This window comes from Hippocampus comes, unplaced genomic scaffold, assembly GCF_001891065.2.
Source record: "Hippocampus comes isolate QL1 unplaced genomic scaffold, H_comes_QL1_v1.1 scaffold17, whole genome shotgun sequence".
NCBI classification, from domain to species: Eukaryota; Metazoa; Chordata; class Actinopteri; order Syngnathiformes; family Syngnathidae; genus Hippocampus; species Hippocampus comes.
Window position 1 is genome coordinate 3,527,259 of NW_017805002.1, and position 13,326 is coordinate 3,540,584.

Genomic DNA, 13,326 nt, shown 5'->3' on the forward strand with positions numbered 1-13,326 from the left:
AATTATGTAGTATTATTTATTTATTGTGGTCAACTTTGGACGGCCCGGAGTATATCAACAGCCGTGACTCCAATTTGACCCTGAGCGAAACATCATCAACCAACGTCATGACAGAGCTGATTGTACAGCCAAAAGGTACTTGTTAGCAGACTGACATCCTCGCCAGACCATTTTGGCCTTCGCCTCCTTTTTTGCCTCGGCACTCTTTCATGACTTGCTAATGAATGTAGATGCTGCTCTGGGGCTGGGGGTGGCGGTCTTATTAAAGGCACTGATGTGAAAGCGCGGCATGCTTGGGTCATCGTCAAATTCAACGGCTTTGGCGAAGCCCCTGCCTTGGTAAACAGAGAGGGGGCTAAAGAGGTTTGTTTAGATGGCCCACCTTCACTTGACCTCCGCAGAGGCGGGCGTGATTAGTGAAATGTGTCGCGGCAGTGGGGGTGCAAGGGTGCGCTCGCTGCTAATAACCCACGCAGCGACACAAATGCACAGGCGGCGATTTAAAACTGCGGATTAACTGATTGAGCCAATATGTTTGCAGTCGAACAAATGGGATTAATATGAAGGGTGTCACTGTCAAAAATATACATGAATGGTCCATTTAAGGCTGGATTTACACTGCATGGTTCAAGTAAAACTGATCCGATTTTTATTCCTTTCCGAAGACACAATTGTGGAATACATCACTGAAGCGTAAATAGATAACCAATGCCTTGAAGATCTCTTTACAATTGCAAGTGTAAATTTAAAAAATGGAGATCCTGTTCTCCCTTGTTCCTCGTGGGAGTTATGTTTCAGATCCAACCACCAAACACAGAGAACATTAAAGACCTTGTAAAGAGAATTCTGATATTTGGTTTTAAATACATTAGACATGTTTGAAGATAATTGCTGATAACCTGTGCAAAAACTGAGAACTACAGGTCTGTATAACTCAATTATGGAGAATTAGAGCTCCATTTTCATGACCGGCACAAATTGCGGCGAATGGTGTCATTTGCATGAAGTCAGATTATTGCAGGTGTTGGTAATTCCACAGCCGCGCACAAGCAGGCATATTTAAAAAAGGGTAGGTTGCGCCGTTGTGGACGCTGAATACAGCTGACTTCACCACCAACCAAAGCAACTCTTTTTTTTTTTTTTTTTTTTTTTTAATGTACTGCACTGACACCACGCATGGGGGCATCTCTGTGTGGAAAAGGACTGTGTGACTGATGCATTGTCACTGCACATGACCGGTGTGGCAACAGACAACATAAGCGGGTAATCTCATGAAATGCAGAATGAGCCGGTGAGAACCCCATGCGACTTAAATATGTCTGCCAAACTCATGTATCTGCCCCCAGCCCTGTTCTTTTGGGGTGCACCATCAAGCAGTTACATTTGCTGAATATTGCTCATTTGGCCAAAAAAAAAAGATAGTGTCTTTCCGGTAACAAGAAATTTCAGCATAGGGTCAGTAGGTCGGACAAAGTTTTTTTTTTTTAATCTTTTTTTTTCCCCATCAAAAATGTAAACAAAATAACCATAAAACATAAAACAAGAAGACATTGAACCCACCGCTCCGCGGCCGGCGCCGCCGCCTGCCGACCGTAAAGTTTTTTTTCGACGTAGAAATTCTCGGTCGGTCGGGTTACCGGAAACATACTACTTTTTTTTCTATGCCTTATTAAAATTCTCAATTGGTGATGCCGCGGCCGAGTCCGCAGGCTAAGAGAAGCTGCGAAAGACTATTAGCTAACCACCAAGTCACCATGGAGCCAAAAAAAGTTCAAAGTACAGCCGTTTTGATAAAAATGAGAAACACCACAGGATTCAAGAAAACTATGAGAATGGCAGATTCACCTGCCAAACAAGAACATCTCCTCCGTGTCTGTCCTTTAAGAGTCTTTACAAAGGTTAAAGTGAGGTTTAATTTCCATTTATTCCTTTCATTTCTCTTCTTTTCATGTTCTTTTCTGTGCGTTCAACTATAGTTATTCACAGTACGATGTAGCATTGTCAATATTTTGGGGATTCTGGAATTCATTCATTGTCATTTTTGATGCAAAGTATTGCATGAGTTTTCGAATGATTCAGTTTTAGCCAGACATTTTAGAACAGATATGTCACAAAAACTGATGTTGAACGATACAGTAAGCGTTCAAGTGATTTTAAGACATCCAAGATACGAGCACCGATGCTAAAATTTTAGGAAAAATGCCCTAAAAAGTCTTACTAAAATTCCCGGTAATACAATGTTCATGCGGGCTAACCACAAATCTCGCAAAATGTGCAAAATGCAGGTTTTAGGATTGAGGGATGAAGCCTAAGTACTTTGGCCACGTCCACACAGGAAGGCTCCAGCCCGAATTTGAACCCCCAACTTCAGAACAGACTTTGACAAATATGATCAGAAAAGCACTGGTGTTTTTACTTCAGCACAGCAAAATTCCCAAAAAGTTTGAGGAAGCTCACTTGGGGAACTGCGATATTCTGAGTATATTATAGCGCCATTTCCAATGAATGAAAACCAAACCCGAACTCATTAATTCGTGGGAACTACAGCAAAATCTGTTTATTCTGCTTCTACTGGTTTATCATTTGCCTATCGGTCTCACACACACACACACACACACACACGCACACGCACACGCACACGCACACGCACACAACACACACACACACACGTACGTTCCCTCCAGGTGCAGTCTCTCCGGTCACGGATGCGCGCTTTTTGATGGTCTGTCCGATCAAACTGTTTGGCTGGTGGGGGTTTGGGTTTCAGCGACTGACTGAGGCGCCAGTTGTCGTGTGGCGGAAATGAGGCTCATTATTTCAATGTGTAGTCACACTTTCTGCCCTCCCGCCTTAGGACCAGGACATCTATCCATTAAAGGAAATCACTTTGAAAGGGCTTGTCCTTCCTTGAACACACACTTACACAAAACGCACAGCAACACACACAATGATGCATGGTCACCAATACTGTATTTGTGCACAAAAACTTTTTGACTGCTGAACTATTTAATGTGGACTAACACAACTTTGGGGTGAGTGCACATGCACACACACAAAAAAGTGGGCCTGCTAAATGTAACATTTATATCCTTTTTGTCTTCTACTTTCTCCCTTTCATAATTTTGCTGCTGTAAGTTGGGAATTTCTCCATTGTGAGACAAATAAAAGTTTTCTTGTCTTATTTGTATTACTTAAGAGCAAGGCTATTACGAAATACCAATATAAAGTAGTCGGAAATTGTCAAGGCAACCACTGGTCAAGGCAGCATTTTGACAGATTGGAGCCCTTTGATGACCGTAGAGCAGGCTTTTTGAAACGTTTTATGTACACCACATTACAAGGGAGCAAATAAATAAATAAAAATGTAAAGAAAAGCAGATGTACCACGAAATGCTGGAGGAATGAAAAGTTACGACAAGAGCGACTATAACCATGAAAGAGGCGTCTAGAAAATATCTCTGGCAGGAACAGCGAGCAAGGTCAATCATCAGACAGTGACGAGGCAACTTGGATAGACCTTTAAATAAATACATGGCAAGGTTTGATTGCGAACGAGAAATAGGTGCACCACTGAAAAGGCACACCCTCACTCCACCCGGTGATGAAAACAAAATTAAATTGTTGTCGTTGTTGTTGTTTTCATTCATTCTGTTTAATTGTTGTATGTTGTCTTGTGAGGGAAGAAATTTCATCTGCTTTGTATGTTGCACATACAGCACATTTGACAATAAAGTTGAACTTGATGCTTGACTTGATAAGGACGGAGCAGAATATGATAACCAGTGGCTCCACACTCTGAGTGGCGCCTTGATTGATTAAAAATAAATTAAAAAATAATTGGGGATGGATTTTTTTTTTTTAAATTTACAAACCCCTTATCTCCCAACAACACTGATAAACATTCACTGTACATTTTCCATGAAAAATTGAGTTTAAATAATTCATTCCATAACCGTGGGGAAAAAAACAGTTGGATAATATTGGAAAAAATATGGAAATAAAATGCACACAAAAAAAAAAAGGCCAATGTGTGAATTAAAGGGTGCCAAACTCTGTTTATGCATTAACTGTGGTTTTAAGTTGTAATCTCATCATTCACTTGGTAGAGAAATCGTTGCATGCAGGGACATACCAATGTGGCTCCGGTGCGATGACGCACTGCTCAGTTGTCCCCAAAGAGACAACATGCAGACGGTCAGCAGCAACACCTTTCTGCACATTCCCCACAGGTCCCGTGCTTTCATTCTGTAAAAAAAAAAAAAAAGACTGATGAGCAATGGTCAACTTTTCAGCAACACGCTGTTTACTTGTGAACACGCTCAGGTCGAATGACAGCATCAGCATCATTTTTGTGTCAAATCAAGAAAAAATATCACAATGCTTTTATTTTCTGATACCACACAAAAACAACCTGAAGTCAGACGAAAAAATAAAATCCCTTCGCCTTTTCATCGCCTCGCATGTACGCGCTCACATTCGACAACAAGGCGCTCTACAGTCGCCATGCCAGAATCTATTCAAAGCGAAGTTGCATTTTCAAAGATAAGTCCAGTCAAGCTAGCAAATTGTATGTCACAACTGCGCTGATAATTGCTGATGCAAACAAAGGCATTCAACTGTTTACATCGTGGGGAGGGTTGAGAAATGCCGGGCCCAAGTGTGTCACTGGCCCAATTTAGCCCCCTGAGTCCCAACACCAAATATAAGGAAAAAATGCTTTAAATCTGTTTAATGTTATATCGCCATAACTCAGGACTACACAGTTCTCAGTCTTTGCACGTTTTCAACAATTATTTTCAATCATGTTTAGTGTTCTTTGAAAGAAAAAAAAATCTGTGAATTCACTTTCCAGGGTTTTTAAATACCACATATATCAATTTGGATCATTATTATTAGATTAATGAGGGTATTGTGATGAAAGTATGTCACAGATGTATGTTGTTAAAACACCTGGGGACTGTTTTCAATTGTGAGGGAAAAATGCATAATATGTCTCCTTGAAGACTTTGGCTTCTGTTCTGTCACACCACCCAACGGGAGATGATTCTGAAGGCGCATTCCCCAAAGGTGCTTCATTATGCCGGTGCAACCCAGGAGGTTTTCAAGTGTTCTTTGTCCCAGTTGTATTTGGTCGGCGGCGCTCTCCACCTCCAAGTGAGAGGCCCATGGAGAGCTCAACACAAGCGGTCCAATCAGTGGCTTATCTCACTGCCAACACCACTGCCCTGCTGGACTCTTTTCCTCTCTCTCGTGTGAGAATCAAATCAGAGCTCTGACTTTGAACCGCGTTCCAGTGCTGCAACTCAAATTAGTCAATGCATGTTTTTTTTTCACATGAGATTAACTCCCCGCTTCCCTTGCAAGCACTGGCAAATGAGGGCATGGTATTTATTTATATATTTATTTTATTTTGCCGTGACTGCCTTTGTACTGACTGCCAGAGACTCTTCATTGGAGTAAGATGAGAGAGGTGATGCATTTTATAGAAGGAGTTACGATCACAGAGCTTGGAACATGACCACTGCATTCCTCGGGGTACAAATTGGAGATTTGGGGAAATTTTACATTTAAGGTCATTCTAGTTGTGATGTTAAAACCTAAAACATGTCCTGCAATTTATACAACATTTTTTTAAACATGATATCTGTTTTGATAGGGTAATTGTTAATCAGAGCTGTTGTGTGCTGATGGACAATAAGGATGACATGCAAACCCCTTGACCATCAGTTTTTCGTGCACCGAAACTATTTTGTTGCCGGAAGGGAATGGTGACCCCCATTTACGGTGGGGAACCACGCGCTTATGTGTTATGGGAGCAACAACCCGGGTAAAAACTGTACAGCATGTACATAATACTATGCAATGGTTCAAGTGTGGCATCGTGGCTCGACTCACTTCACAACAAGCAGTGGTTTGGTAGATCATGAACAAATCTTCAAAAAAGAGGCTTCAAGCTAAATGATGCTGCTCCTGGTTAAAGATTGTCAAACTAGACATAAAACAAAGGAAATTGCAGATTGTGTGTTTTAAACTGCCACATGGCTTTGCCTGAAGAAACTCTGTTTAGCTTAATGCTAACATACAGTGCAAAACTCCATAGATGGGCTCAAATAGCATCAGTATTTGAGTGTTATAAACAGGGGTGCACAGAAGCGGTGCGCATGTGTGCATTAGAACAGGAAATTGAATATTGCGCCGCAGTTTAAGTCTGTCATTGAGCTTTTGCGCACTAAGGATAGGTCAGCCCAGTCTCAATTTGCTGTCAAAATAGCCATGACAACAATTGCTTCAGAGGGATCAACTTCAAAATAAAAGCCACTTTGAAGTTGACCCTTGTGGCACATTGCATAGCCTTTTAACAACCGTTGTGGCAGCTGGCATGGCTAGGCTGGCTCCTGCTAATGTAATGACTACATTTACCGTGTGAGGGCGGCTGAATGGCTGAACGTGTCACAGGACCACTGTCACTGCCATCCATCCATCCATTTTCCGATCCGCTAATCAAAAGGGTAGCGGGGGGGTACTGGAGCCTATCCCAGCTGTCTTCGGGCAGTCGGCGGGGGACACCCTGAACCGGTTGCCAGCCAATCGCAGGGCACACAGAGACGAATAAGCATCTGCAATCACACTCACACCTCGGGACAATTTAGAGTGTTCAATCAGCCTGCCATGCATGTTTTTGGAATGTGAGAGGAAACCGGGGTACCCAGAGATAACTCACGCAGGCCCAGGGAGAACAGGCAAACTCCACACAGGGAGGCCAGAGCTGGAATTGAACCTGGTACCTCTGTACTGTGAGGTCGACACGCTAACCACTGTTTCACCGGCCCGCCATTTTTTTAAACATGATATCTGTTTTGATAGGGTAATTGTTAATCAGAGCTGTTGTGTGCTGATGGACAATAAGGATGACATGCAAACCCCTTGACCATCAGTTTTTCGTGCACCGAAACTATTTTGTTGCCGGAAGGGAATGGTGACCCCCATTTACGGTGGGGAACCACGCGCTTATGTGTTATGGGAGCAACAACCCGGATAAAAACTGTACAGCATGTACATAATACTATGCAATGGTTCAAGTGTGGCATCGTGGCTCGACTCACTTCACAACAAGCAGTGGTTTGGTAGATCATGAACAAATCTTCAAAAAAGAGGCTTCAAGCTAAATGATGCTGCTCCTGGTTAAAGATTGTCAAACTAGACATAAAACAAAGGAAATTGCAGATTGTGTGTTTTAAACTGCCACATGGCTTTGCCTGAAGAAACTCTGTTTAGCTTAATGCTAACATACAGTGCAAAACTCCATAGATGGGCTCAAATAGCATCAGTATCTGAGTGTTATAAACAGGGGTGCACAGAAGCGGTGCGCATGTGTGCATTAGAACAGGAAATTGAATATTGCGCCGCAGTTTAAGTCTGTCATTGAGCTTTTGCGCACTAAGGATAGGTCAGCCCAGTCTCAATTTGCTGTCAAAATAGCCATGACAACAATTGCTTCAGAGGGATCAACTTCAAAATAAAAGCCACTTTGAAGTTGACCCTTGTGGCACATTGCATAGCCTTTTAACAACCGTTGTGGCAGCTGGCATGGCTAGGCTGGCTCCTGCTAATGTAATGACTACATTTACCGTGTGAGGGCGGCTGAATGGCTGAACGTGTCACAGGACCACTGTCACTGCCATCCATCCATCCATTTTCCGATCCGCTAATCAAAAGGGTAGCGGGGGGGTACTGGAGCCTATCCCAGCTGTCTTCGGGCAGTCGGCGGGGGACACCCTGAACCGGTTGCCAGCCAATCGCAGGGCACACAGAGACGAATAAGCATCTGCAATCACACTCACACCTCGGGACAATTTAGAGTGTTCAATCAGCCTGCCATGCATGTTTTTGGAATGTGAGAGGAAACCGGGGTACCCAGAGATAACTCACGCAGGCCCAGGGAGAACAGGCAAACTCCACACAGGGAGGCCAGAGCTGGAATTGAACCTGGTACCTCTGTACTGTGAGGTCGACACGCTAACCACTGTTTCACCGGCCCGCCACTGTCACTGCATCACATCAAAAAGTGGACAGTGGAGAGCTGGCCTAGAGAGCTATGCTGAGTAAGCTCGTTCATCACAGCATCCAATAATGCAAAATTTGAGGTGGGCAATTATTTTTCGAACAGGCGATGCAACTCAATTATCTTAAATATGAATTGTATGGGTTTTTTTAAGTACCGGTAAATTGTTTTGTTTTAATAAGCTGCCACTGTGTAGTCCTGGTGTTTTTTATTCGGGAAATTAAAACTGAAAAGTTTATTCATTTATATTACAACAGCATATCTACACATATGATGAATATATTTTCATCCATGGGGTCGATGGGTTGGTCAAAAAATGAGCACCAAACAACAAACTGGTGCTCATTTGTTTTTAGGGGTACCCCTGGTTCTAACAATTTAAGCAACAGATATTTGAACACAAATGGTGGCGCAATACATAAAGACTGTCAATTTAACAATACTCAGAGGCGTATTTTATCGATTTCGGAAAAACACTAATAATATTGAAGCTTACTGAGTCAACTTTCTATTTGTGTGTGTCTCTATGCCTATGTCTATGTCTGGCCAAGGCAACACCAGAAGGAGCAGCACAATGTCCACTGAACTGAAGAAAAAAATGTTTCAAACTGCCTAGTTCTTTCCATTGTATTGAATGATATAATTTGTGAAAGTACTTATAAGGATCAATATTATAGAACGGTACCCGTTTTCTACCAAAAACAAACAAACAAAAAAAAAATGTGGTGCTCGTTCGGCGCCAGGGCCAGTGCTATGCTTAATTGCTGCTTATCAAGTTCTTACAAAGAATATGTTTGGTTTTCCACCGGCAAAGAGCCAAGTGGGAGCTATGTTAATACCGTATTGGCCCGAATATAAGACAGTGTTTTTTGCATTGAAATAAGACTGAAAAAGTGGGGATCGTCTTATATTCGAGTTCTAGACATTATACCCATTAACGACGCTAGATGGGGCCAGATATCATTGAAGCGAATGCTGAACTTGACTCCCCAGGCCAAAGTGAACCCCTGCCACAAAGAATAAAAATAAAAATAGGGCTAGCACAGAGAAGAAAAATAAAAAATAGCGGTAAGAAAGAAAAGTGAAGAAAATAATAGAAGAGATAACAGAAAATGGAGAAACATGGGTCGAAGATTGGCCAGGTTAACCGGCAGCTGAGGAGAAGTTATGATGTAATTTACATTTCAAAAACCAGAAGTCATTCATTTACGAATGTGATTGCACTTTAGTTTACATATTTAAATATTCAGACATTAAGATTTGAATGAGGCAAAATAACATGCTTTTTTTCTCTCAAATATAAAATAACATTTTCTCTCAAATATATTGTTATAATCATTTGTTTCAGATGTACTGTAATTATTTTCTGTATAAAAATTAATTTGGTGTTCAAAAAGTCTTTTTTGAAACTTGAGTCTTGAAAAAGCGGGTGTCGTCTTATAATTAGGGCCGTCTTATCTTCAGGCCAATACGGTATGTCATCATAAAGCGTACAAGCGTCACTGCTTACGTCAACATTTACCCAAGGGTGCCTGCGCTATTAATACTACTACTACTACTACTACTACTACTACTACTAATAATAATAATAATAATAATAATAATAATCATAATAATAATAATAATACATCTTAGACGTTATTAGCATCTGCTAGGCAACTTAGCATAGCATCCATTATATTTGTATGTAGTACATAATAGTCAGGGACATGCAATCAGCAAACGCTTATATCTTTCTTAATCATCGTAGATGATCACGAGGTTGGCTGTGAATTGCCGATCGCTCTTCACATCCATGATCGCTCTTCTGGCGGGACTCAATTGTGCCGGAGTGATTTGCTCAACATGGAAAACTTCAATGTGTCCAGAGAGTCATTCTTCTACATCTGCGATCGTTATAACTCCACTCCCTGCCCATCGACCCCTGACGTAGTTGGTGTCCGAGTTTGGACACACGTTTCTATTAGCAGGGCGGGATGCCAGGCCGGTGGCCTTTGTAAAAAACAAAATTTATGTACAATTCATCGAGTGTTCTGGCAAAGAATGGGTATCTGAAGGGCAGAAAGAAGCATTTTAAAATGGCACACATGAGCTACGATAGTTAACATGCCACAAAAGTGCGTCCCATGCCTCTGTGTCAGGTCTCAACGAAGGTAGGCAGTGATTTTCAAAAACTCTTGTGTCTACTTTATTTTTCTGTTTCATTCATCTTAGGGGACGTTGTGGCTGTTGCTCACTTTGGCATGCGTGTGTTCGTGCGTGCATATGTGCGCGTGTGCGATAACGGGTCAATCACAGGAAGTTGTTTGATCGGAAAGTAGATCTTGGGTCAAAAAAGGTTGGGCATCCCTGCTCTACAGGATGCACTGCAGAGCAAAACAAACATTTAATCATGGAGGCTCATTGTGTATTTGTAGCCAACTTAGTCATTTTGATCGTAGGCTAATGTAGTTAATAAAGATACATAATAATAATAATAATACATTTTATTTATAAGCGCCTTTCAAAATACCCAAGGACACTTTACAATCAAAAGAGCAATAAAACCACAGATAAAATTATAAATAATAAAAGCGATGAGTTTAAACTGTATATGCAATTTTAAATAGGTGGGTTTTAAGATGAGTTTTGAATATAGGAAGAGAGTCAATATTTCGGATGTCGGGTGGGAGTGAGTTCCAGAGTTTGGGGGGGCAAGATTATGAATGGCTTTGAATGTGAAGAGGAGTATTTTGAAGTTGATCCTCAGTTTGACAGGGAGCCAGTGCAGCTGTTGGAGGATGGGGGTGATGTGATGGAAGGAAGGGGTTCCAGTGATGATACGGGCCGAAGAATTCTGGACCAATTGAAGTTTATGGAGGAATTTGTTGTGGACACCGAAGAGAAGTGAGTTGCAATAGTCAATACGGGAGGTGACGAGACTGTGGACAAGGATGGCAGTGGAGTGAGGGGTGAGAGAGGGACGGAGACGGTTGATATTGCGTAGGTGGAAATACGCGGACCGGGTTATGTTATTGATATGAGAGTGGAACGATAGTGAGCTATCGAGAACATACAGCGTGTGTTGCCTTCAGTATAAAGCTCATAAAAGGCTTTTAATTTTTTGCGTCTTCAGACATATTTGTTTCTTGTTGTTTTTGGTCCAATGTGTCTCTTTCAACATTTTGTCTTGTTTAACTTGTTTAAAACTGGCACACTTGGTTTCATTTCTACTTGACAAAAGCCAAACAAATTAAAACTGCCATGCATATTTTTAGTTTGAGCCCAAATTTGATTCAAGATCCATGTTGTGTGGATGTGCTCAGGTGGCCCGACAGAGTGCGCTTATTAGAGAAACGATTTCGGCTGACGGATGATGGCGGCGCAGAGACCAGGTGGCTCATCACCAAAACCCTAAACACATTTAATAATACTTTTCACCCATCTTGTGAGCAGTTTGTCATTTCCTCAATTAATCAAGCCAGTGTTTGATCCGATTACACTCCAGCGGTCAGCACACAGTCGATATAAAAGTCACCATACCATAGCCTTTATGAAAACTGTCTGTGACAATTTGTTCAACATACAACAAAAAGTGGACGCAGTTTTTTTTTTTTTACAAGTCGATTTGCAGCAACTCCAGCACCGACTGAATGGCTCACACAAAAACAAAGGCCAGACTCCACCGACATCTGACACCCAAGTGAATTTGCAGAGTTTTAAAAGGCATGTTATAAAAAGAAGAAAATTGGCCAACATATAGCGTAAATATTTTTCTAGATTTTTACATAACGTTCCGGCGTCGCGGTTTGCAAGTCAACAGGGAAGAGGAAAAGGACCTACCCCAAAAATCCTTCCCAATAAGTAGGAAGCATAAAATTGTCCAAGCCACCGTAAGTGTTACAGTCAAATTCCAAGTGGGCCAAACAAACAGTCGTACTTCTCACCACTCGTTTATACGATTACACTACTTTACAAGCTTCGGCTCAATGATGCGAAGTTGATGTGATATGAATAATAAAAAAAAAAGCACAATTAGCTTTGGTTTTATGACCCTTGCTGAGGCCTTGTAGTTGCTGCTCTGTAATCGTGCTTCCGTTTCACAATCTCTTTTTATTTTCAATTCATGCTTTGTAAATGTGTGCTTTATGTCGCCTGTTGTACCCCCAACGCAATTTATGTGCTGTTAAAAAAAAAAAAAAACAACAACAACAACAACAACACTTGCCCGCCTTGATATGAGCAAGTGCTCTATTTATTTTTTTCAATTAATCCACTTTGTTATTTTGGGATAACGAGCTGGTGCAAGATGGCTTGCTGGAATGTTGTTGTCGGGGGCGGAAAAAGCCTTGTGAGGTTTGATCCCGACCTCTTTTTTTGTTATTAGCACGATAACATAACACAGTTATTTATTACAAGACTTATCCTAATGGCAGAAGTAGCAGAAGCACTCACACACTTAATACACATTTGTGTAAAAAAATAAATGAAAAACACATTGGTAAAGGTCAAAGTACTGATTCAACTCCTCTATTTTAAAAGTACACACTGAAATGTATTGAAGTGCAAAAGTGATATTGAAGTTTGTCAATTACACACAAAATTGATGACTTGGCACAATGTAAGCATTGGTTCAGGCTTTTATGCGATCAAAACATGTCACCATACATTTGTTAAATTATTAACTAACATGACAAAAAAAAATGTAAGGTGACACCCTGATAGCAACTGAAAAAATACAACTTAACTCGGCGTTTTTAAGGTTAGACAGAATAACTAAAAAACGAGAAGCTTGTTGTTTTTAAGCCTGATCTAAAAACAATGAAAAGACAGCAGTGACACGTACGTGCCCGCGACACCACCGACACATCAACTTTAGCCCAAATGCACGTGGACCAGTGTCAGGGAAAGTGTTTCCAGCTGATGTGGAGTTTGAGGTTGGCTGTGGCCCTAGGGCAAAAAAAAAAAAAAAAAAAACCTTTTCTGTTTACAACTCATCTAGACGTTGTCGCAGGATTCTGCTGCGGAGACGTCAGGAAGATGACATGCGGCAACGCCTCGGGGCGAGCCGTTCCTCCTTGGTGCTGACAGCCCGTTGCGCCGTCGCGCATAATGTGTGACGTCACAGCTAAATCACTGACTGAGTTAATGATGGGGCTTTGAGATGCAGTGTGTCTCAAAGCCAGCGAGAAACATACTGTGTATATACTGTATATATATATATATATATATATATATATATATATACACACACAGACACACACACACACACACACACACACACA

At 41.4% G+C, this 13,326-nt stretch overlaps 1 protein-coding gene across 2 annotated transcripts in view; it reads right to left on the reverse strand.

Annotated features, from left to right (window-relative positions):
* Window positions 1-13,326, reverse strand: part of tafa3a (TAFA chemokine like family member 3a) — a 111,512-nt gene that overhangs the window by 42,668 nt on the left and 55,518 nt on the right. For both annotated transcript variants that reach the window (XM_019858490.1, XM_019858481.1), the window contains one exon: window positions 4,133-4,245. In XM_019858490.1, the coding sequence (XP_019714049.1) occupies window positions 4,133-4,244 (112 nt within the window). In that variant the 5' untranslated portion in view covers window position 4,245. The remainder of the gene's footprint in view (window positions 1-4,132; window positions 4,246-13,326) is intronic.